We start from the raw sequence: 26929 nt of genomic DNA on the forward strand, positions 1-26929 counted from the left end.
CTGACCTTTATGCCTTAAAGTGATGATGGACTGTCATTTCTCTTTGCTTATTTGAACTGTTCTTACCATAATATGGACTTGGTCTTTTACGAAGTAGGGCTATCTTCTGTATACCTGTATACCACCCCTACCTTGTCACAACACAACTGATTGGCTCAAATGCATTAAGAAGGAAAGAAATTCCACAAATTAACTTTTAATAAGGCACACCTGTTAATTGAAATGCATTCCAGGTGACTACCTCATGAAGCTGGTTGAGAGAATGCCAAACGTGCACAAAACTGTCATCAAGGCAAAGGGTGGCTACGTTGAAGAATCTTAAATATAAAATATATTTTGATTTGTTTAACAACTTTTTTGGTTATTACATGATTCCATATGTGTTATTTCATAGTTTTGATGTCTTAACTATTATTCTACAATATAGAAAATAGTAAAAAATGAAGACAAACCTTTGAATGAGTAGGTGTGTCCAAATGTTTGACTGGTACTGTATATGAATACATTTTTACAAGTTATTTAAGTATAAATTACCAAGTTACGATAGATTGACAGATTTTCTGTTAATTACCAAACTTACTAAAGGTTCCGGTAACTTTGGGAAATTACCGGTAACTTTGCAACCCTAGGAAGGACAGACCAAAGGTGTCCAACTAATTCCATGGAGGGCCAAGTGTCTGCAGATTTTCTCTCATCCCTACTTGATTTATGAATTAGTCACTAATTAGACTAATTGTCTACAGCTTAATTTAAATGAAAAAACAAAAACCTGCAAACACTATGCCCTCCATGGAATGAGTCTGACAACCCTGACATAGGCACAGACCATAGTCACTGGAGACCTGATACAGAGAATGTGGGTAATGACATTAGGATAGACTTAATTACTGGGTGAAAGCACAGTATGGAAGATCGAAACCTGGATATCTGACGGTGATTTAACGAAAATGGGACTATGGTATATAGATAATATATGTTTACTGGTATCAGATTGCATACAGGAAGAAGGGTTTCATGCTGAGTTTGTTCCCCCCTTTACTGCTCCTTTTGCATAATTATAAATAGATTACATGCCATCCTCTAAATGTTGTATGTATATGATTGATGTGAATTGGAATGGCTCAGACATATTTGAATTAATAGATATGCATAACACAGGACAAATCATTCATATAGTTATGTTTCTGGTCTGTTCTGTATTTGGCAGTAAGCAGTATATGAAAATCAGGCTTGTCGGTACAATTATTCTTCAAACAGCTCCTTACTCTAAAATGTCATGTGCTGCCTTCTAAAGCTTTAATAGTTTGGGATTGATGGTAGTTGTTCTCTTAAATGATTATAACCTAATTTTCCCACGGCAACCTATATTAATAATTATTCTGTGCAATGTGGACTGCAGCCTGAACCTCTCAGTAAAGATCAGTCCATCATCAGCAACTCTCTGTTCTAGTGGTTTGAATAAGATGTAAAAATATTTTCAACTTATCAACTGACACCTACACTCCATTAGTTCTGTTCTATGTTAGGCTCTATTTAAGACTCAAAAAGGAAGCTGAGCTGTGTTTCTATTATAACAGAACAGAGCCACGAATGGACCTATTTAGTACAAATGTCACATGTGTTCTTTAAAAAATAAAAAATAAATAGATGGCTAACTATTCACATTTTAAAGGTGGTATTTACTTGCATAAACACATGGCAAATGGTTTGTGTGAGGTGAATAATTAGTCATTACAGCTTCTTCATATAAGCTGACAGTACTTGGAAAGCTAGGGGGGGGGGGGGTGGTTGTCAAATGAAATGCCTTAAACCCACAGTCTAGGCTAAATGTCTATGGCTTCCTTATGTTAAATTGATCTGGGATTGATCTGCATTGCCAGTGAAAGAGCATCCCTTTTGCATTGCTGCAGCACTCAGATAAACTGAGGATGTTTGCAGGAACAGGAGTCTTTGTTAAGCTCAGTGTTTCAGGATATTCTTATTTAAAATCCTCAACTTCCACTCTAGCTGCTTCTGAATATCAGTCCGCTGTTTAGCAATTGCTTTCACTGCAATGAAGATGGGAGGGTGCACTGAAAACTTATATGAATGGGCCAGATGTTGAATGGACTCGATTTTCAAAGTCTGAATGTGCAGAAGCAGCGCTCTTATCTGATATGCTGGCGGCTGCTTAGTCATGTTGACCGACACCATGATAATCGGGTTGAAAGGACAAGTCAAAAACGTGATTTTCCTGTGTTTTATAAATATATCCACGCTGAGGTTGGAATAATAATGTGCAGTTGTGAAAATTATGCTAATTCCCTTTTAGTGTAAGAGCTATTTTGGTGGAATGGAATTTTGGCCTTCCATGGTGACATCACCATGCAGTAAATTAGTTAATAGACCAATAAGAAAGAGTTCCTAACCTCTGCCAATAACAGCTAATTTTCAGTTTTCCCCTCCCTACTTAAACCACTCCCAGACAGTCCTAGCTAAATTATTGCTTGCCCTTATCTTCTAAGAATATTTTGTTTGTTTGTTTCAAATTAAATGGTCAAAAATAATAACAGTAAAGTAATTGTTATCCAGAAATGATTTGATATTGAGATTTCCCTTTTAAATGGCTGCATTGGACCTTTTGATGATATTGAATGAGTGGACATGGGCTCCAGCTCAAGGCAATTTGTTGTGTGTGTGTGTGCGCACGTGTTGAGCATTTCCTGGCTGTGAACATGTTTTTGATTTTGTGTGTACGTGTGTGTAGCGTAGCGTAGTGTTAGCCCTGTGCCCAGGAGGGTGCAGGCTGGGCTACTCTGTGCTCTTGTCAGTGTGCATTTCCCTGACGTGCCCCTTGACATAAACTCTCCAGTGCTACAGAGCAGAGAACTGGGCCACTACACTCTCCAATTTCACATTTCAGCACAGGGCCCAATGTACATGGGAGACCCCTCGCTCTGTGTTACAACATAGAATAGCAGGCGTATGGGTCACACTGCAGCTAATTCCAATTCAATTTAATTTGTATTTTCCTTCTGCAAAATCATCTCACAGTGGTTCAAACAGAGCCTCACTACTCAAACTCCTAAAAGAAACACAAGCTTTCCAAGCATAATGAAATTCTGTTTCTACTCATTAAGAGCAGAACCCATGGAGTCAGTCTGTAGTCCTCTCTAGTGGGTATTTCTCTAGAGTTGAATTTTTTTTAATTTTACCTTTATTTAACCAGGCAAGTCAGTTAAGAACAAATTCTTATTTTCAATGACGGCCTGGGAACAGTGGGTTAACTGCCTGTTCAGGGGCAGAACAGAATGTGTAATGTGGGGGGACAGACAGGTGTGCTGATGGAGACCCAGGCCAGGTGAAATTAAACCATAAAGATGGAGGAAGAACAGCTTTATACCATTGTCCGGCTAACCTGTGCTTGACCTTGACCAGGAAGTCCCCAGGAGAGATTTCGGAAAAACCTTGTAGATATTGCTGCCTGCTCATTATGACGGGAGAAGGATGTTCGACTTGGCCACATGCCTATAGACCTCCTAGCTATGGCAGTGTACCTGGCCGTAGGCTTTTCTTCTTTTTTTGTCTGCCTGCACATGATAGAACAATCCATGTTCAGTTGAGGGTAGAGGATATCATGTCCATGACTTCATATTGAATTCAACCTTGTTTGCATGGGTCCATTCTTTCCCACTTCAATGTTCAACTGTTATAGACCTATATCCATCCTGCCATGCCTCTAAAATCTTCGAAAGCCAAGTTAATAAACAGATTACTGACCATTTCGAATCCCACTGTACCTTCTCTGCTGTGCAATCCGGTTTCCAAGCTGGTCACAGGTGCACCTCAGCCACGCTCAAGGTACTAAACGATATCTTAACCGCCATCAATAAAAGACAGTACTGTGCAGCCATCTTCATCGACCTGGCCAAGGCTTTCGACTCTGTCAATCACTGTATTCTTACCTGCAAATTCAATAGCCCTGGTTTCTCAAATGACTGCCTCGCCTGGTTCACCAACTACCTCACAGACAAGAGTTCAGTGTGTCAAATCGGAGGGCCTGTTTTCCGGAACTCTGGCAGTCTCTATGGGGGTGCCACAGGGTTCAATTCTCGAGCTGTATATATCAATGATGTCTCTCTTGCTGCGGGTGATTCCCTGATCCACCTCTATGCAGACGACACCATTCTGTATACATCTGGCCCTTTGGTCACTGTGTTAACTAACCTCCAAACAAGCTTCAATGTCATACAACACTCCTTCCGTGGTCTCCAACTGCTCTTAAACGCTAGTAAAACCAAATGCATGCTTTTTAACCGTTCGCTGCCCGCACCCGCCCGACTAGCATCACTACCCTGGACGGTTCTGACCTAGAATATGTAGACAACAACAAAGGTGTCTGGCTAGACTGTAAACTCTCCTTCCAGATTAATATTAAACATCTCCAATGCAAAATCAAATCTAGAATTGGCTTTCTATTTCGCAACAAAGCCTCCTTCACACACAAACTTACCCTAGTAAAACTGACTGTCCTACGGACCCTCAACTTCGGCGACGTCATCTACAAAATAGCTTCCAATACTCTACTCAGCAAACTGGATGCAGTCTATCACAGTGCCATCCGTTTTGTTACCAAAGCCCCTTATACCACCCACCACTGCGACCTGTATGCTCTAGTCGGCTGGCCCTCGCTACATATTCTTCGCCAGACCCACTGGCTCCAGGTCGTCTACAAGTTTATGCTAGGTAAAGCTCTGCCTTATCTCAGCTCACTGGTCACGATAACAGCACCCACCCGTAGCACGCGCTCCAGCAGGTATATCTCACTGGTCATCCCCAAAGCCAACACCTCGTTTGGCCGCCTTTCCTTCCAGTTCTGTTGCCAGTGACTGGAACGAATTGCATAAATCGCTGAAGCTGGAGACTTATATTTCCCTCACTAACTTTAAACATCAGCTATCTGAGCAGCTAACCGATCGCTGCAGCTGTACATAGTCCATCTGTAAATAGTCCACCCAATCTACCTACCTCATCCTCATGTTTTATTTACTTTTCTGCTCTTTTGCACACCTGTATCTCTACTTGCACATCATCATCTGCTCATTTTTCACTCCAGTGTTAATCTGCTAAATTGTAATTACTTCACTACTATGGCCTTTTTATTTCCTACCTCCTTACGCCATTTGCACACACTGTATATATACTTTTTCTATTATGTTATTGACTGTACGCTTGTTTATTCCATGTGTAACTCCGTGTTGTTGTTTGCTTCGCACTGCTTTGCTTTATTTTGGCCAGATCGCAGTTGTAAATGAGAACTTGTTCTCAACTAGCCTACCGGGTTAAATAAAGGTGAAATAAAAATAAAATTTAAATTAAAAAATGCTGTGATCTGAAGATAACAGATCCATCCCTGGGGGCAGCAGGCTGTTCACTTGAGGTTGACCTCCCCATAGAAATGGAATTAATAAGTCAATGATGGCATAATGGGTGAACTAGCAGCTATTTTGAGTGTACCCATGTCAGGGAGTAAAATAATCAAATCAAATTTATTTATATAGCCCTTCGTACATCAGCTGATATCTCAAAGTGCTGTACAGAAACCCAGCCTAAAACCCCAAACAGCAAGCAATGCAGGTGTAGAAGCACGGTGGCTAGGAAAAACTCCCTAGAAAGGCCAAAACCTAGGAAGAAACCTAGAGAGGAACCAGGCTATGTGGGGTGGCCAGTCCTCTTCTGGCTGTGCCGGGTGGAGATTATAACAGAACATGGCCAAGATGTTCAAATGTTCATAAATGACCAGCATGGTCGAATAATAATAAGGCAGAACAGTTGAAACTGGAGCAGCAGCACGGTCAGGTGGACTGGGGACAGCAAGGAGTCATCATGTCAGGTAGTCCTGGGGCATGGTCCTAGGGCTCAGGTCCTCCGAGAGAGAGAAAGAAAGAGAGAAGGAGAGAATTAGAGAACGCACACTTAGATTCACACAGGACACCGAATAGGACAGGAGAAGTACTCCAGATATAACAAACTGACCCTAGCCCCCCGACACGTAAACTACTGCAGCATAAATACTGGAGGCTGAGACAGGAGGGGTCAAGAGACACTGTGGCCCCATCCGAGGACACCCCCAGACAGGGCCAAACAGGAAGGATATAACCCCACCCACTTTACCAAAGCACAGCCCCCACACCACTAGAGGGATATCTTCAACCACCAACTTACCATCCTGAGACAAGGCTGAGTATAGCCCACAAAGATCTCTGCCACGGCACAACCCAAGGGGGGGCGCCAACCCAGACAGGATGACCACATCAGTGAATCAACCCACTCAGGTGACGCACCCCTTCCAGGGACGGCATGAGAGAGCCCCATTAAGCCAGTGACTCAGCCCCTGTAATAGGGTTAGAGGCAGAGAATCCCAGTGGAAAGAGGGGAACCGGCCAGGCAGAGACAGCAAGGGCGGTTCGTTGCTCCAGAGCCTTTCCATTCACCTTCCCACTCCTGGGCCAGACTACACTCAATCATATGACCCACTGAAGAGATGAGTCTTCAGTAAAGACTTAAAGGTTGAGACCGAGTTTGCGTCTCTGACATGGGTAGGCAGACCGTTCCATAAAAATGGAGCTCTATAGGAGAAAGCCCTGCCTCCAGCTGTTTGCTTAGAAATTCTAGGGACAATTAGGAGGCCTGCGTCTTGTGACCGTAGCGTACGTGTAGGTATGTACGGCAGGACCAAATCAGAGAGATAGGTAGGAGCAAGCCCATGTAATGCTTTGTAGGTTAGCAGTAAAACCTTGAAATCAGCCCTTGCTTTGACAGGAAGCCAGTGTAGAGAGGCTAGCACTGGAGTAATATGATCAAATTTTTTGGTTCTAGTCAGGATTCTAGCAGCCGTATTTAGCACTAACTGAAGTTTATTTAGTGCTTTATCCGGGTAGCCGGAAAGTAGAACATTGCAGTAGTCTAACCTAGAAGTGACAAAAGCATGGATTAATTTTTCTGCATCATTTTTGGACAGAAAGTTTCTGATTTTTGCAATGTTACGTAGATGGAAAAAAGCTGTCCTTGAAATGGAAGGAATTGTACCCTTCAATCTGTTCTGTGATTTGATGAGTCAACTCAAGACATTTCCAAAAATTAATTCCAATTGCATGAGCCACTTGAGTTAGTCATTTTAATTAACATAACAAAATACCATGGACGTTATTGTGTCACAATACCAGGTGAGGATGATGTCTGCGATGTAACGCACAGCGTTGAGATTGCCTGGAATGACAACAAACTCAGTCCGATGATGCTGTGACACACCGCCCCAGATCATGACGGACCCTCCACCTCCAAATTGATCCTGCTCCAGACCTCAGTGTTATGCTCATTCCTCCGAAGATAAACGCGAATCCGACCAACTCCCCTGGTGAGACAAAACCGCGACTCGTCAGCAAAGAGCACTTTTTGCCAGTCCTGTCTGGTCCAGCGACGGTGGGTTTGTGTCCATAGGCAACGGTGTTGCCGGTGATGTCTGGTGAGGATCTGCCTTACAACAGGCTTACAAGCCCTAAGTCCAGTCTCTCTCAGCCTATTGCGGACAGTCTGAGCACTGATGGAGGGATTGTGCGTTCCTGGTGTAACTCGGGCAGTTGTTGTTGCCGCCATCCTGTACCTGTCCCGCAGGTGTGATGTTCGGATGTACCGATCCTGTGCAGGTGTTGTTACACGTGGTCTGCCACTGCGAGGACAATCAGCTGTCTGTCCTGTCTCCCTGTAGAGCTGTCTTAGATGTCTCACAGTACGGACATTGCACTTTATTGCCCTGGCCACATCTGCAGTCCTCATGCCTCCTTGCAGCATGCCTAAGGCACGTTCACACAAATGAGCAGGGACCCTGGGCATCTTTCTTTTGGTGTTTTTCAGAGTCAGTAGAAAGGCCTCTTTAGTGTCCTGAGTTTTCATAACCGTGACCTTAATTGCCTACCGTCTGTAAGCTGTTAGTGTCTAAACGACCGTTCCACAGGTGCATGTTAATTTTTTATGGTTCATTGAACAAGCATGGGAAACATTATTTAAACCCTTTACAATTAATATCTGTGAATGTATTTGGATTTTTATGAATTATCTTTGAAAGACATGGTCCTGAAAAGGGGACGTTTCTTTTTTTGATGAGTTTATGTTACCTAGTTGCTAGAGGGAGTATACAGCATTGAGTGTGTGAACTGGTGTTGTTAGCATCTCTGCCTTTTAGTTTCATATGGATTGATTTCAGACGGGTACAGCCAGCAAGCAGACGCTACCTAGCTAACTTTCATGCACATTTCGAACTTCATAAATGCAGATTCTACCGGCACAGAACACCTTAGCTAGCTAGTGAAGACTTGCTCATGGGAAAAAGTCAATATTAGCTACAGGTTTAAGGTTTTGGTAAGATTAACTCAGACTCTTTTGATGATGAATGGTGGTTCAGTGGATGTCACCTCTGGTAACATTTTCAAATGTTAAGACCGCATATTGTTGCCAAACTTTATTTTTAGCTATCCCATGAGTGTTACAGTGGGCCTGTGGGCCTGTATGACATGACTGGTTAATATCTCCACCTCCCCTCACTACTCCCCAGCCTGTGTTTCATCCTCCTCCTCCCAATGGCTTTGGTCAGGACTGAATTAACACAAAATGGCTTATGATTATGTAAAGCAGCCCGTCTCCACTTCTCAGGGAAATGGTAGAATATCCGACTGGCTGGCAGAGCAGGTAGGTAGTCCGTCCTATAAGATCTAGAGGCCCTCTTTTCTCAGCCCAGCTTCATCTGTTTCTCTCATATCTCAGCTCAGCTTCATCTGTTTCTCTCTTTTCTCAGCCCAGCTTCATCTGTTTCTCTCTCTTTTCTCAGCCCAGCTTCATTTGTTTCTCTCTTATCTCAGCCCAGCTTCATCTGTTTCTCTCTTTTACTCAGCCCAGCTTAAATCTGTTTCTCTCTTTTCTCAGCCCAGCTTCATTTGTTTCTCTCGCTTTTCTCAGCCCAGCATCATTTGTTTCTCTCTTTCTCTGCCCAGCTTCATCTGTTTCTCTCTTTTCTCAGCCCAGCTTCATTTGTTTCTCTCTTTCTCTGCCCAGCTTCATCTGTTTCTCTACTCTCTACTCTGGCCACCATTCCCTGGAGGCTGGGCTTAGAACAGCCCAATGAACAGCAAAGAGGCTGGGACTGAATATCCACAGCCAGACAATGGACCGTTCATTATGTGTTTAAACTCTTGAGTTGACTTTAAGTGGAAGCTGGATTCTGAAATACAATAAGGTATTTGTGACTTGGGTTTGGATAGGCAAGCAGTAGAGGCTTGTACCTATTTTGACATATTTTACTGCAGTGGCCATGTAAATGTGAGGAGGAGCTGACTTGCTTTTCCCTGCAGGATACACAGTGGGGAGAACAAGTATTTAATACACTGCCGATTTTGCAGGTTTTCCTACTTACAAAGCATGTAAAGTCTGTAATTTTTATCATAGGTACACTTCAACTGTGAGAGATGGAATCTAAAACTAAAATCCAGAAAATCACATTGTATGATTTTTAAGTAATTAATTTGCATTTTATTGCATGACAAGTATTTGATACATCAGAAAAGCAGAACTTAATATTTGGTTCAGAAACCTTTGTTTGCAATTACAGAGATCATACGTTTTCTCTAGTTCTTGACCAGGTTTGCACACACTGCACTTTCAGCTCCCTCCAAAGATTTTCTATTGGGTTCAGGTCTGGAGACTGGCTAAGCCACTCCAGGACCTTGAGATGCTTCTTACGGAGTCACTCTTTAGTTGCCCTGGCTGTGTTTTGGGTCGTTGTCATGCTGGAAGACCCAGCCACGACCCATCTCCAATGCTCTTACTGAGGGAAGGAGGTTGTTGGCCAAGATCTCGCGATACATGGCCCCATCCATCCTCCCCTCAATACGGTGCAGTCATCCTGTCCCCTTTGCAGAAAAGCATCCCCAAAGAATGATGTTTCCACCTCCATGCTTCACGGTTGGGATGGTGTTCTTGCGGTTGTACTCATCCTTCTTCTTCCTCCAAACACGGCGAGTGGAGTTTAGACCAAAAAGCTCTATTTTTGTCTCATCAGACCACATCAGACCTCCTCTGGATCATCCAGATGGTCATTGGCAAACTTCAGACGGGCCTGGACATGCGCTGGCTTGAGCAGGGGGGCCTTGCGTGCGCTGCAGGATTTTAATCCATGACGGCGTAGTGTGTTACTAATGGTTTTCTTTGAGACTGTGGTCCCAGCTCTCTTCAGGTCATTGACCAGGTCCTGCCGTGTAGTTCTGAGTTGATCCCTCACCTTCCTCATGATCATTGATGCCCCACGAGGTGAGATCTTGCATGGAGCCCCAGACCCAGGGTTATTGACCGTCATCTTGAACTTCTTCCATTTTCTAATAATTGCGCCAACAGTTGTTGCCTTCTCACCAAGCTGCTTGCCTATTGTCCTGTAGCCCATCTGAGCCTTGTGCAGGTCTACAATTTTATCCCAGATGTCCTTACACAGCTTTCTGTTTTTTCCATTATGGAGAGGTTGGAGTCTGTTTCATTGAGGGTTCAAACAGGTGCAGTTAATACAGGTAATGAGTGGAGAACAGGGAGGCTTATTAAAGAAAAACTAATAGGTCTGTGAGAGTCAGAATTCTTACTGGTTGGTAGGTGATCATATACTTATGTCATGCAATAAAATGCAAATTAATTACTTAAAAATCATACATGTGATTTTCTGGATTTTTGTTTTAGATTCCGTCTCTCACAGTTGAAGTGTACCTATGATAAAAATGACAGACCTCTACATGCTTTGTAAGTAGGAATACCTGCAAAATCGGCAGTGTATCAAATACGTGTTCTCCCCACTGTAGTTAAAGATTAATTGGCTGCCAGGAACTGCTGACGGGCTCTGGACACCCAGTGTTATAGTTGTAAAGTTGAAACTGAATCAGTGCCCAGTATAACTAACAGGCAGAGTCTGTGTGTGAATTAAGCAGATGGTGTTTAAATCAAACTGCTGTGTTCAGGTGTGAGCTAGCTATCAGAGATGGAGACGCAACACCACCCTGCTCCCACCTACCTATACAACTGATTCAGCAGTCCATCTGCATTGTCTGTTTTACTTTAAAGTCGTCGTTTTTAGACTGTACCTGAGCAGATGGCAGTGTGGTATTTGTGACAAAAGGAGTGGGTGTGTGTGATTTGGGTGTCCTAACATAAGGACTTCATATTGCACTCCGAGAGGCTCTGCATGGGCTTTACTCCTACTTCAAATCTGTCTCTTTAGAGAGGAACACAGAGCAGGATACTTAGGCCTGTTGTTCTGTAGCCACTCTACTCCAGTACCAACACTGATAGGACTGTATACTGCAGCAGCCTCAGCCGCATACATAGCCACTTACTGTAAACACCAGCCTGTCTTTAATGCACAAGAAAATAACACTTGGCGTCTGTTTGCTAGGGGCATGTTAGGGTGAATTGCCAAACCGTAGAGTAGTCAATTTATTGATGTGTTTGTGTGTGTCTCTCTATATGCATAGAGTTTCTGTCTGAGTAAGTGCACTGTGTGGATGTGTGTGAGAGATGTGCACTGATGGGAGCATGTTTAGGTGAATGGGGAGAGAGCTGTTTTCTCCTTGCCTGACTGTTTAATTAGAGCCTGTGCTGCTCTGAGCTGAGCTGCGTGTTTCTGCGTTAGCAGCACTCTGTTCTCATTTCATCCTCTCTCTAAGCGTGTTATTGTATTTCTTAAACATACTGGAAATAGATGTATTAATCCATCCTGCTATGTGCTGCAAGGAATAGACATTTAGCTTTCATATCCGTCAGCAAATAGTGTCTTTCACATGCCAATTGCCTTTTCGCTTTCAAATATGTTTGGAGACATTTATGTTGACTATTTTCATCCTGTTTCTTAGGCTACATCCCACTAAAGCACATCTGTATATGTGTCAATATGTGTCAAGCTGATGAAGGAAACAAAGATAGAAGTATGTCATGTTTTCCACATTGTGTGACTAAACTGTTTAGAAAGACCATCTATGTTGGATGATGTTATATACAGTGCAGGGGCTTACATTTGTAAATTATTAGTGACATTTTTATATTTTTTGAGGATAGTGTGTCAGTTATGTTGACAATCACTTTGTGTTACTCTCTGTAACATGCCTTTAAACCATCCATGTGACATGATTAGTGTGAAATGAATTGGTGCAGAATGGTTTAATAATATAGCATACCATGGGGAGATACTTAGAGGCTTTATCTAATCACAGGAAACGGAATGTAAAGGACAATGGACTGTAAATAGCACATTAAAGGCCCAGTGCAGTAAACATTATGGTAATACATCTGATTTCACTTGCACTGTAAAAGTGTGCAACATGTTTGTTATTTCCTGATAGTTGAAAATACTTAGGGGTGTACTCACTTTTGTTGCCAGCGGTTTAGACATTAATGCCTGTGTGTTAAGTTATTTTGAGGGGACAGTAAATTTACACTGTTATACAAGTTGTACACTCACTACTTTACATTGTAGCAAAGTATCATTTCGTCAGTGTTGTCACATGAAAAGATATACTCAAATATTTACAAAAATGTGAGGGGTGTACTCACTTTTGTAACATGCTGTATATATCCAAGAAAGGAGAGTGATGGAGTGCTACATCAGATGACCTGGCCTCCACATACACCCAACCTCAACCCAATTGAAATGGTTTGGGATGAGTGGGACCGCAGAGTGAAGGAAATACAGCCAACAAGTTCTCAGCATATGTGAGAACTCCTTCAAAACTGTTGGAAAAGCATTCCTGCTGTAGCTGGTTGAGAGAATGCCAAGAGTGTGCAAAGCTGTCATCAAGGCAAAGGGTGGCTACTTTGAAGAATCTCAAATATAAAATATATTTTGATGTAACACTTTTTAGGTTACTACATGATTCCATATGTGTTATTTCATAGTTTAGATGTCTTCACTATTATCCTACAATGTAGAAAATAGTAAAAAAATATGGAAAAACCCTTGAATAAGTAGGCGTGTCCACTTTTGACTGGGTGTGTGTGTGTGTGTGTGTGTGTGTGTGTGTGTGTGTGTGTGTGTGTGTGTGTGTGTGTGTGTGTGTGTGTAAAATTGTATTTTAACTCAGTCGGGGTCTCGACTTACTGTTGAAATTATTTGATATTGAGATAAAAACTGCATTGGGCCTTTAAAGTATACAGTATATAAGATGATGCATTGTTATCCGTGTTATGAATATTTTAGTTCTACTCTACTGTATATAGTGTCATATGGCAAAAAATGATGCAGTGTGGTCATGATCTGTGCTCTAGTGAGTAAGCTTTTCTGCACCAGTTTCCTTTAGCGTATACAGTTAATCCCATGAATGATCCACCCCTCCCCTGTCTAGGGAAACTGATCCATTTCCACCCCTATGGGCACCTTAAATCAGCCTCTTGAAGTGCCCAGCTCCAGGCAAAGGACAGATCCAGCCTCGGGAATGGAAAGCCTTCTGTGCCTGCAATCTGCTCATTTCCATGTACATGTACCCATCACTACTACATCAGGATGATAGAGACGGGGCGTAGAGGTTTGCATTCAGACCCAGGGTGCATTCTCAGGTAGGATGCTGCTGTTTTTACGCTTGATGTAGGTGGTATACTCGATGCTCATACAGGCTGAATTGATATTACATAAACACACATACAGTACAAGTCAAAAGTTTGGACACACCTACTCATTCCAGGGTTTTTCTTTATTTTACTATTTTCTACATTGTAGAATACTATTGAAGACATCACAACTATGAAATAACACATATGGAAACATGTAGTAACCAAAAACGTCACACACACAAAAAAAGTAAACAAATCAAAATATATCTTATATTTGAGATTCTTCAAAGTAGCCGCCCTTTGCACACTGATGACATTCTCTCAACCCCCTTCACCTGGAATGCTTTTAAATTAACAGGTGTGCCTTATTAAAAGTTAATTTGTGGAATTTCTTTCCTAAATGCGTTTGAGCCAGGCAGTTGTGGTATACAGAAGATGGTCCTATTTGGTAAAAGACCAAGTCCATATTATGGCAAGAATGATTGATTCCAAATTTGCAATTTTTGATTCCAACCGCCGTGTCTTTGTGAGACACTGAATAGGTGAACGGATGATCTCCGCATGTGTGGTTCCCACCATTAAGCATGGAGGAGGAGGTGTGGGGGTGCTGTGCTGTTGACACTGTCGGTGATTTATTTAGAATTCAAGGCACATTTAACCAGCATGGCTGCCACAGCATTCTGCAGCGATACACCCTCCCATCTGATGTGCGCTGAGTGGGACTATCATTTGTTTTTCAATAGGACAATGACCCAACACACCTCCAGGCTGTGTAAAGGCTATTTGACCAAGAAGGAGAATGGAGTGCTGGATCAGATAACCTGGCCTCCACAATCACCCGACCTCAACCCAATTGAGACAGTTTGGGATGAGTTGGACCGCAGAGTGAAGGAAAAGCAGCCAACAAGTGCTGAGCATATGTGGGAACTCCTTTAAGACTGTTGGAGAAGCTGGTTGAGAGAATGCCAAGCGTGTGCAAAGCTATATCAAGGTGGTTACATTGAATAATCTAAAATATCTTTTGATTTGTTAAACTTTTTTTTTGTTTGCTACATAATTCCGTATGTGTTATTTCATAGTGTTGATGTCTTCACTATTATTATACAATGTAGAAAATAGTAAAAATAAAAACCCTTGAATGAGTAGGTGTGTCAATTTTTTTCCTATTTTGTTGCCTTACAAACCCTCACAAAATCTATTTTAATTCCAGGTTGTATCGTTTGATTTACACAACATGCCTACCACTTTGAAGATGCAAAATATTTATTGTTTTTTTCACAATAAAAAATAAGACAAAAAAACTGAACTTGAGTGTGCATAACTTTTGCATCAATTACAGCTGCAAGTCTCTTGGGATATGTTTCTATAGGCTTGGCACATCTAGCCACTGGAAATTCTGCCCATTCTTCAAGGCAAAACTTCTCCAGCTCCTTCAAGTTGGATGGGTTCCTGCTGGTGTACAGCAATCTTTAAATCATACCACATATTCTCAATTGGATTGAGGTCTGGGCTTTGACTAGGCCATTCCAAGACATTTAAATGTTTCCCCTTAAACCACTCGAGTGTTGCTTTAGCAGTATGCTTAGGGTCATTGTCCTGCTCTCAAGAATTTCCCTGTATTTAGTGCCATCCATCGTTCCTTCAATTCTAACCAGTTTCCCAGTCCCTGCCAATGAAAAACATCCCCACAGCAGGATGCTGCCACTACCATGCTTCACTGTGGGATGGTGTTCTCGGGGTTTGTGCCAGACATAGCTTTTTCCTTGATAGCCAAAACGCTAAATTGTAGTCTCATCTGACCAGAGTACCTTCTTCCTTATGTTTGGGGAGTCTCGCATATGCCTTTTGGCGAACACCAAACATGTTGCTAATTTTTTTCTTGAAGCAATGGCACTTTTTCTGGCCACTCTTCTTTAAAGCCTAACTCTGTGGATTGTATGGCTTAAAGTGGTCCTATGGACAGATACTCCAATCTCCGCTGTGGAGCTTTGCAGCTCCTTCAGAGTTATCTTTGGTCTCTTTGTTGTCTCTCTGATTAATGCCCTCCTTGCCAGGTCTGTGAGTTTCGGTGGGCGGCCCTCTATTGGCAGGCTTGTTATGGTGCCATATTCTTTCCATTTTTTTAAATAATGGATTTAATGGTGCTCCGTGAGATGTTTCGGATATTTTTTAATAACCCAACCCTGATCTGTACTTCTCCACAACTTTGTTCCTGACCTGTTTGGAGAGCTCCTTGGTCTTCATAGTTCCGCTTGCTTAGTGGTGTTGCAGACTCTGAGGCCTTTCAGAACAGGTGTGTGTGTACTGAGATCATGTGACAGATCATGTGACACTTAGATTGCACACAGGTGGACTTTATTTAATCAATTATGTGACTTCTGAGGTAATTGGTTGCCCCAGATCCTATTACGGGGCTTCATAGCAAAGGGGGTGTATACATATGCACGCACCACTTTTCCATTTTTTATTTTTTTTTTGAAACAAGTTATTAATTTCACTTCACCAATGTGGACTGTTTATTGTGTCCATTACATGAAATCCAATCAAAATCAATATAAATTACAGATTGTAATGCAACAAAATAGGAAAAACACCGAAGGGGTGAATACTTTGCAAGGCTCTGTTTCTCCTCCTAATATTGTACAATCTGTGTGTCGCTTCATTGGCCTGGGCTATTTGTTTGAATTCAAGACTTGATTGATCTCAGTTTGTCAGTGTCAGAGTAGCCACTCATTTCATTCATTTGTGTGGTATTACAAAAGATTCAGCTAATGTCTTCTTTCATGTAAATTACATAGAATTGCATGAAATGCAGTTTTTTAAAAGGCTGATTCTTGAGGGGGATGCCCTGATTGAATTTTTTTTTTTTAAATCTGTAGAAATCCTAAAAACGCTTTTGCTCAACTTTTCTTTTATTTAACAATGCACCGGGGCCTATGATTTCTTAATCCGGCCCTGCATGAGGCCACTAGTACAAATGGCCCGGAGGCTCTGACTCTCATTCACAGCCAGTTAAATAACTTTCACACAGTCATTGAGTCCACTCACAATGTGTTGAGGCTACTCCTGCTCCTGACTGTAGTGTAATGCAGTGTGCATCGGTAGTCCATAATTGAACAGGGTAAGAGATGTAGGTGACCTTACTCTTCCAGTCTGTGTCCAGGGAGGCGTAGCAGCAAACTGACCCCAGATCAAACCAGCCTGCTACAGTACTGCTACCAGATTCCTGCAGGGGAGGGCATAGAGGTGAATGATAGCCCAGAGCCAACATGCAGTATCAACAGCCAGCCTGATAAAATATTTTGCACTACACAGAAATGATAAAGGGCTGTATCGTCTCTAGGTGAACAATGACATAGACCAGACTGGGTGTGTGAACTGTCGGTTACTTTTTGTGAAGAACCTAACTCAAATTAACACCTGTCCTGCACTTGTAGTTGAACAGTACTGTGATTCTGGAAAAACAATTTATGGCGATTTGTTGTGACTGTAGTCCAGAAGCATGCTTCCCCATTTATCTGGGCTAACAGGTTGCACGGAGTGTGTGTGAAGGCCATGTGCACCGTTCTTTTAATCTTATTAAGCATTTGCGTTTTAATGTATAATACCTCAAGCCATGACAACAGTCCTCACCCAATCGTTTCATCGACCACCTGATTCAGTGTCTACAGATGAAAAACAACAAATTGGCTACTGTACATACAGTAGAGAATATATATATATATATATATATATATATATATATATATAAAAAAAAAATATATATATAATAATATATAAATAAATAATATATAATATATATAAAATAAATAAATAATAATAACAATTATATTTAAAGATTCAAAAAAGTTCTTCCACACTAATCTTGACAAACCATTTCTGTAAATACATTTCATTTTGGACCAAATTCGATACTCTCATTGACCTCCGTACAACAAATCCCCACGTCCATGCTTTATTTTCACTCGGCCTTCTCGCTTCGCCTCTTCCTCTCTTAGTGCGCTGGACTTGCATATAACACATGGTAAGATATCACGAGAGACTCTAAAGGACCCGACATTTGAAGAGAGAATCACTATTAACAAGTGCATATGCTTGTTAATGGTGCTGGTTTATTTTGAATCTCAGTCCGCATGTAAAGTGGGCTTTTTGGATCCCCTTGCTTTTTCAGAGCAACATAAATGGATTGTTTTGTTCTTAGTCACCACAGTAATGTAGAAAACCTCCATGGCTTCACAAGACACCCACACACTCATAATCCTACAGACACACACACACACACACACACACACACACAGCCATGGCTACACTCTCATACATAAACACAGTAAGTGCGAAAATGTATATTCCAATAATAACCACATGCACACAATCATACTCCTACAAAATTAGGCAGACCCCCCACATATACCTACACACTCTTCCTCCCACAACAGCCATTACATCATTCCATATCCCACACATCTTACTTACCTCCAGCAGAAGGCAACTGGAGGTTCTCTACTCACGGTTTTTAGTTGGTATGGTTCATTGTGTTTTGAGATAAGGTCACCGGCTTTAATGATCTCCTATTTGGATTGGATTCTTTGTATTGAGAGCTTAGGAAGGAAGGAACAAGGTACATTGTGTAACCCATAGAAATACATGAAATGGTTCTACTTATTTCTGTGGTGTACCCGTTATGACAAGTGCAGCATTTAAGGTTGTAGCCTAGCGCCGCCTCAAATCGTCCCCTGTGGTTCGCTGTTCTGTGTTGCCTTGACAATGTTTTTTAAGTTATTGGCCATGACAAAGCTGCCCTGGTGAAATTATATTAGCCTGTTAAATGCAGCGCACAGAAAGCTATGCAACCTTGAGGCTTTCGATCTTTTGAATACTGCCCAAATTAATAATTGAATGTGCTTGAAATGTTGATGGAGAAAAGAAATATGCTTTTTGTGCCCCTGAATTTCTAACACTAGAATAAGCCTGTTACCTGCTGCAGGTTTTCCCAGTGTATTATTTATTTTACCTGTGACTTTTTAGACTGAAAGGTAAAAGAGAACTTAACCAAACCTGTGTATGTCTGTCAGCAGTGGAGTCTGTGTCTGAGCTGCGATTTTTCTAGGGACTGGGATTTGCTATAGGGGTTTGAGCTGGAGTCGAAGCTTGTGATTGGCTATAGGGGATTGAAGCGTGGGCCTAGGCTTCCTGGTGTGAACTGAGATATTCCACAGGATGTCATGCTGGGCCAGATTACGCACACTTCTTTTGTCAGCCCTCCTGTGGAATCACACATGGCCAGGCACATGCACACACAAAGTCACATAATCCTACTGTCAGCATCCGTGTTCCTGGTGGGCATCTGTGAGCCTGCTCCCCTCCATCTGCATCCAGAGTACAGAGAGACAAAATGTTTTTTCGTGAGCTGTCATGGTTGTCAACTGCCATAGTTGTTGCATCCTCCCAGTAGTCTGTGTCAGTGGAGACACAGATACATTAATTGTCATGAAGCATGGAACTACTTTAAACAAAGCTTGACTATATAAAAAACCTACAGCACTAAAAAGCACAGCGCAAGTATCAACACCATATTAAGGATAATGTTTTCTCTGTATTCTGACAGAAACCTTGGGAAGTCTGGCCTGAGGGTGTCCTGCCTTGGACTAGGTGAGTGTGGGGGGGCGGAAGGGCTAGGAGACAAAAAATGTGTTAGAGGTGACCCAGACTGCTGTTGTTTTCACTAGAAATACACAAAGTGAACCACAGAGGGAATTTATTTCACACCAAATAATTTTCCTAGCAGATATCTTGGAGAGTGAAGATATGCCAGAGATGCAAGCTGAGACCTCCATCTGTTGACTAACACTATTATGGCAAACTCTGCCAAAGCCTCATCTCTTCCAACTATAATTAAAAAGCTACAGTAGTCGGTGTGTGGCATCACTGCCTCTTCAACACTGCTCTCTCTATGTATCTCTCGTCTGATAGACTACTAACACAGTCTCCCTGTCGTCTCTCTGTAGGAACATGGGTGACGTTCGGAGGGCAGATAACGGATGAGGTGAGAGCAGATGGATTGTGTTTTTTCTATCAGTCAGTCAACACTCCAATTTCACAACTATCTACATGCTTCTGCAGTCCACTGCTTACACTCTAAACATATTGACACATAGAGAGCCAGAGAAGCAACACGCGTGCCATAGCACGGAAGGTTACAACCCCATGCAGACCGGGTTTTAATAGATGAAAACACTTAAGTGCCGATCAGTGATCTCTCGACCACCTCCCTTCCTCTTTCTTTCCTCTCCCTCGCTCCACTCTCCGGCCAACAGATGGCGGAGCAGCTGTTGTGTCTGGCCTACGAGAACGGCATCAATCTGTTTGACACAGCAGAGGTCTACGCCGCAGGGAAGTGAGTATCATCCAGACTGTCCACATCACATCTTCATGCAGACATCACTTAGATATCAATGACTGCTGAATCACAGGATCCTACCACACAAAGCCACAAAGCCAAACAAAGCATAGGCTAACACATGTACTGTAGTGTGTTTGAATGAGCGCTGACCTAACAGGTGGCAATGAATGTATGAGTGTGTTAATTAATGAGATGGGGGACTCATCTAAATGATATGGTGTAGACTCACATTTAGTACCAATGAAGCTGGTGCTGGTCTCCAGTCCTTCCAGTGTGGTCGTGATGATTTAGCCGACAGCACGTTGAGGGAGTCTCCCAGGCCATCACACATCTTTAGAGAACTCATTCAATTTGATTAAACCTCTGGTTTAGTGGATCTGAGGCCCAGAGGCTCAGATGAAACGCTCACTGATGCACTGACCATGAGTCTGTGCGCCTCTGCGGCCTCCCGCGTAGGTAGTTGGCAGGCATGTTTGCAAATACAAGGCCTTACAATTTTATCCACACGTGCCTTGGACAAGCCTGCAAAACTGTTTACATAAACATGAGTGATTAATTGCTCTGTAGCCTTGAGCTCCAGTCCTGGGGGGAGAAACACCTAATTTATAACATTCATCATACTGAGTTCTAGTGGTATTTTTGATGAGAGGTCAAGGGTCAATCATTCATGATGGCTTGAATACCAGTAGAACCCAAACAGTGATATTTTGCCAACTCTAACCTTTGTAGGGCTTCATAACATCTCCCCAGACAGTTGTATACACCATCCTGGATTAATGGATCTTTGTTGTGAGGAAGGATGAACTCCTTTCCAACAGTACCTCAGATTAACAGACTCAAACTCTTCTCTAAATCCTCCCCAAGGACATACTGGTCTCTCATTGTGGCGATATGGTCAGGCATATTTCCCGAGGTGTTAGAGTATTATGTAAAAGACTGAAGAAAGAAAATAACAAATGGTTGATGCCTTTATCATTTTGAATTAGTGCTGAGTGTTCAACTGAAATGTCGGCTATTTTATGTTCATTGACCAACGTCGGATCAATTATTTTAATTCCATTGTTTGTTTGTTTTTAGCTCAATGCGCACATTGCGCTGCAGTTTCTCTAGAGATAAATCAGATCGCACCCGAACTGTATTTGGGAGTTGTAGTTTCCAGCAGGCCAGTGTTCTACATAGTTTAGAGCAGAAAATGTGATAATTAACTACCATCATCTATTGCGCGCCTACTTATCCATTCTGTGTTTCTTTGACTCCTGCTACATAAGAAACAGAAGAATGCGCAACCAATAGGGATACATAGAGAGAGGTTGCTTCGCAAGGAATTTTTACCAGAAAATACATTATCTAAGTTATTGATAGTTGGTATTCAGCAGTTGTAAATGTATGCCTTATTTACTTTGAAGAACTACTAAAATAGTGTATTTTGTCAGACACCATAGGCAGTAGCTCTATAGAGATGAGATGGTGACTTGGAATGAAGTAATAGTCATCAAATGAAACAAATGGAATACACACAACAACTGACATATTGTATTAAGTAGCAATGTGAATAAATAATGGTTAATAAGTGATAAGCAGTAATGGGCAGTCACTACCATCATAAGACGTTTATTCATTGTTTTATTCTGTGTTATTACAGCGTTCAACCCACATAATGCATAGTGCATTTCATTTCATGTTTTTTATTATCAAAACCGAAATTGAAAATTGTGAATACTTTTTAATAATCTATCCGAAACAGACCCAACCTCAAAAAGCGCTAATCACTCAGCACTATTTTGAATATTTACCAACATCTGGCTTCTGTAGCTGAGCTTTGGAAAGGAGACGACATAGCAAACTGCAACATAAGGTAGTGGTGGCAGACTTGAAGGACAAGGGAAATAAAGTTGACCTTTACCATCATCATTCCACACAATGGTGACATTAGAACTGGCAGATCAACAGAGTGACAGATCTGTGTGCCATGCAAATGGACCTGACAGTCTGTCAGAACCCTGAATGTCTTCTTTGGGTGCTAATTCTGACAGCCTATAGCCTACTGCAAACTGCAGCACTGAGAGGCTTTACACGAGGTGCAGCACACACACCAGAAGAGAGGGACATCAATGCAGACAGAGGAACACATATCTACCACGTTTCACACGGTCTCTGTGAAGCACCAGCTCTAGTAATATGAGGACCTCGTCAGTCAAACAGTAAAGTGGACTGAGTCTAGATAGGGGTATAATTATGTGTTAGTGGCCTCACCGTTGATTTTGCCACAAAGTCAACATTTTGGTTTTGTAGAGTGGATAGAGAGCGGGAGAGAGGCTCCCAACTGCAGCCCCGCTACAGCTAAGGGCCTGGTTCTGTGGGTTAGTACGTGTGTGTTTGTTCCCTGGCACTATGACCAAGTCACTGAAACATATTGACAGGCAAACACTGTACAGTACATCGACTGACAGCTAGCGTATTGACCAACGCACGCTTACAAACACACTGTAGTGTAGGTGTAGACCCATTTAGGTTTGACAATCCACTTCTTTACACCAATGTTCCCTCAAAAAAAAAATCAGGACTGAGCTAATTTCAGGTCTGCTAAATTCTGTGCAACTTCTAGCGCATTTACTGTGATCACTGAGGCTGTACCTGCTTTATGTTAGTTTTAACAGTGGCCAAGTAGGCTACTGTGGTTATTTGATCATAATGTAGGCCTACCAGAGTGGCCTACCATCAACAACAATGGAGAAAATGCATCTCATTTTAACATGGACATATCTGTTCCATCATTCAGCCTACAGTAACAATATGTGGTGTTAAATGTAGGTCTACATTCCATGAGACGTTTGGGGGGGGAAAAACATGCAGGGCTGGACATTAACCTGTTTATCCACGTTTCCTTCAGACAAGGAGGTGACTGGAAATGTTGTGGTGGTGTTTGATGTTTTGATGCAAGAAATCACTTCACAAAATAAAATGCATTATTATTCCCATACCATTATTACAGAGAATCAGACAGATTATGCTCCCCTCTGCCTATTGGCTACTTGGCTTATTCAAGCCCGTCTCAAAATACAGCACTACCCCTTTACCTGACTCGCTTTTCAAAAATATCTAGAAATGTACATGTTTTGTGCTCTTGTAGGAAGTAATCACTCCCTTATTGCTGACTACAAATGAGCTATTGTCACGAATCCGACCGAGGGTGGTTCCCTTTCCCGGGCGGGTGGCGCTCGGCGGTCGTCGTCACCAGCCTATTAGCTGCCACTGATTGTCTTTCCTCCCCCTCCTTGTATGTTTAGTGGTAGCACCTGTTTATGTTTAATTAGTTTGTCTTTATTAGACAGCCGGCCCGCCTGGTTGTTGTGCGGGATTATTTCAGTGTAACCTTCGGCTCTGTTGTAGAGGTACGTGTTAGTGCCTGGTCGTGATTTTTTCCGTTGTACATTTTGATTCCCTGTGTTTGGGAATGTAACTATTGTGAGCACCCTGTGGTGCGTTGGTGCTATTAAAGACGCACAGCATTGAACTCTCTGTCTCCTGCATTTGACTCCACACCCACGACACCCGGAGCATTACAGCTATAACTGGGCTAATAACTCACTAACTAGCAAAGGATATGAACAAAATGTGCACACGTGGTTAAATGCAGCTCTGGCTTTGATCTCAAAACAAGTGCATCTACTCACTATTGCTCATGCTGTAACAGTCCAGTTCAAAGTAAATGGCACAGATCCATATATGGCAATGGTCTATTTGCATATAAGCCTACTGCAGCTCTGATTGGTTATGCTGCACCAGTCTGTGTAGAGTACGAGCTGAGTAGTGCATGTCAATGCAAAAGAATCCTACTCCGATGTATTCTGCCGACAAAATCTCTTGTGTCGTTTGTTTTGTTTCGGTATGTTGCTTTGAAAGTGCTTTGAATTCAAAATTCAAGCTGAGATCTACCACTCAGATTTTTTTTTTTAACATGACTTAAAAAACATAAGCCTCACGACCATTAACCAATTAAAAACAGTACTGTAGCAATAAAGTTTGTGCAGTAAACTTTAGGCCTACTGTACATTATCGCAGCATATTGGCTTTGCTTGAATTGCCCTGTCAATGAATTGTTGTTCAGTCCATTTAAAAATATATATTTATGATCACACCGGTAATAGATCCGTTGTTGTATTACTTGTGAAGCACAGCTGAGTGAGCATACATTTACATACTTTTTTTGGGGGGGGGGGGGTTTCTTGTGCCTGCATCTGATGGTCAGTCTCAGATGTGGGAAAGAGCATTAGACTGAGGGACCGCATCTCAACATCCCTCCACTCTCCCTTTCCTCCACTGACATTGACCAAAAAGTGGCACAGTCTTCCAGATGATGGCAAAACTCAAGTTACACCGCATCGTGCACAAATTCATGTTACTCCTATGAACAGAGAAAGTTAAATATTCCTCGACATTAAAAAAGACCCAAGCCGCTAATAATAACAACTCAAGCCTATAGATACACTTTCCTACTCATTCATTACTGATGCACTGCTTGTTGTAGCTCTGAGTAGAAATAGGAAGAACTCACATTTTATGGCTTGTAAAAGTGTTGAATACAAAGTGTTGACAGTGCTGAGTAAGATCTTAAACATGAACTCACTCATAAAGTTGACAGTTTCTCTCTCTAATCATGGTTTTAAACATTTTGAAATCAACTTTTCTATAGCTTTCTGTTATGCCTGCTACATTACTGCAGAAACGGTCATCTGAGCCATCTGATTGGCCAGCGGTAGGGCTATAGTGCACTTGATTTGCTCTCTGGGCCCGCCGGGAAGTTAGTTTGTACCTTCAGACACATGAAATAGTTGAAAATGGCAACAGATGGCCTACCCAGCACGCAGGGCAGCTGAATCGGGTGCACCTACAGCCAACAGCCTGAGACGAATAATAATTATTTCTTTAAAGTAGGAACACAGTGCTATGTCGTTGGGGTTTTTACAGAAATGTTTGGCGATCGACTAGGAATGACTTGGACATCGACCAGTCGATCGTGATTGACCCGTTGGTGACCACTGCTCTATAATGTATTTTTATGTATATCCTTTTTTTACCCCGTACCTCATTACCCCGTTCTCCCCAATTTTGTGGTATCCATTTGGTAGTTAGTCTTGTCTCATCACTGCAAAATCCTGTACAGTCTTGGGAGAGGCGAAGGTCCATAGCCGTGCGTCCTCCGAAACACAACCTAACCAAGCCACACTGCTTCTTGACACAATGCCCACTTAACCCAGAAGCCAGCCGCACCAATGTGTCGGAGGAAACACTGTGCACCTGGCGACTGTGTCAGCGTGTACTGCACCACAGGAGTCGCTAGTGCGCGATGGGACAAGGACATCCCTGCCGGCCAAACCCTCCCTTAACCCGGACGACGCTGAGCCAATTGTGCGCCACCCCATGGGTCTCCTGGTCACGGCCGGCTGAGAAAGAGCCTGGACTCAAACCCAGAATCTCTAGTGGCACAACAAGCACTGCGATGCAGTGCCTTAGACCACTGAGCCACTAGGGAAGCCTGCTCTAGAAAGTTGAGTGAAGTTCAATCTCTTTCTTCTCTCTGTGGGCTGATATTTTTGCACGGCAGACCCAGGGAGCAGCATGGCAGTCTCGGTGCTACTGAGCATGCGCACAGCTTAAAGGGAACATTGATGGCATTAGCCTTCCAGAAATTACCCTTCCTCTCCCTCTCCTCTTCCTCTGCTCAAACCAGCAGGTAGCGCACACAGGCAGAGAGAGATCTGATGGGGAGAGGGTTAAGGGAAAGAGAAGCAGAGAGAGGGGAGAGGGGGTACAGAGAGGGGGAGTTCAGCCACTTTGTGCTTGCCGTACACAGAATTCACATTATAGGAAAACATGGCATTTGTTAGCCTTGTAGACCGGCGCTCCCTTCCTCCCTCGCAGTGACAGGAGTCATCCCAGTCCTAATGGAGGCCACATTGGGCCTAATTGGCACCCCCACTGCTGCTAATGACTGATTGACATGGAGCCTGTTACACACTAGCCATACCAGCCAGTTCACTGAGTTTAACTCCACACACTGCAGGAGGGCTTTGAGACACTGGGAAGGGTTGTAAGAGTTACCACCACACTTTGTGATATATTCTTTTTCAAGGGCTGATCTGTTTTCTTTTGCATCATGGTATGTGTAGTTGTTAGTTGACCATGCCCATTATCTGATCTCTCTCTCCCGCTCTCTCTCAGGGCTGAGGTTGTGCTGGGGAACGTCATAAAGAAGAAAGGATGGAGGTATGTTCGTACGGAGGTTACTCTCATAATGAGCCATGTTTCATTTCTGCACCGTCACTCTCCCTCACCTGATAACTGCTCTGCCTTATTGGAAGGGAAGTGAGCAGTATGGTGTACTCCACTGTGCACCGGCAGGCAGGCAGCGAGAGATAAAAGATAAGTCAGGCAGGCAGAGAGAGAGAGATAAAAGATCAGTCCGGCAGGCAGAGAGAGAGAGATAAAAGATCAGGCAGGCAGGCAGCAGAGCCATGGCCGTGCTCCTGCTCTTGTGTCCCTCAAAGCGACTGAATAATGGAATGAAGGTGTCTCCTTTACCCACTCTTTTACCTCATCAACCCGTGTGTGTGTGCACGCTGTACTGTACTGGTTTGACAGTGATGTTGTGATGTCAACCAGAGAACCTTGGAACACCCTCTCTGTGATGTCAACCAGAGATTCTTGGAACACCCTCGCTGTGATGTCAACCAGAGAACCTTGGAACACCCTCGCTGTGATGTCAACCAGAGAACCTTGGAACACCCTCGCTGTAATGTCAACCAGAGAACCTTGGAACACCCTCGCTGTAATGTCAACCAGAGAACCTTGGAACACCCTCTCTGTGATGTCAACCAGAGATTCTTGGAACACCCTCGCTGTGATGTCAACCAGAGAACC

At 42.7% G+C, this 26929-nt stretch overlaps 1 protein-coding gene across 5 annotated transcripts in view; it reads left to right on the forward strand.

Moving 5' to 3' along the window:
* Window positions 1-26929, forward strand: part of kcnab2a (potassium voltage-gated channel subfamily A regulatory beta subunit 2a) — a 143634-nt gene that overhangs the window by 105094 nt on the left and 11611 nt on the right. For all 5 annotated transcript variants that reach the window (XM_064966392.1, XM_064966393.1, XM_064966391.1 and 2 more), the window contains 4 exons: window positions 19214-19257; window positions 19614-19651; window positions 19923-20002; window positions 26231-26275. In XM_064966392.1, the coding sequence (XP_064822464.1) occupies window positions 19214-19257; window positions 19614-19651; window positions 19923-20002; window positions 26231-26275 (207 nt within the window). The remainder of the gene's footprint in view (window positions 1-19213; window positions 19258-19613; window positions 19652-19922; window positions 20003-26230; window positions 26276-26929) is intronic.

This window comes from Oncorhynchus masou, chromosome 5, assembly GCF_036934945.1.
Source record: "Oncorhynchus masou masou isolate Uvic2021 chromosome 5, UVic_Omas_1.1, whole genome shotgun sequence".
Lineage (NCBI taxonomy): Eukaryota > Metazoa > Chordata > Actinopteri > Salmoniformes > Salmonidae > Oncorhynchus > Oncorhynchus masou.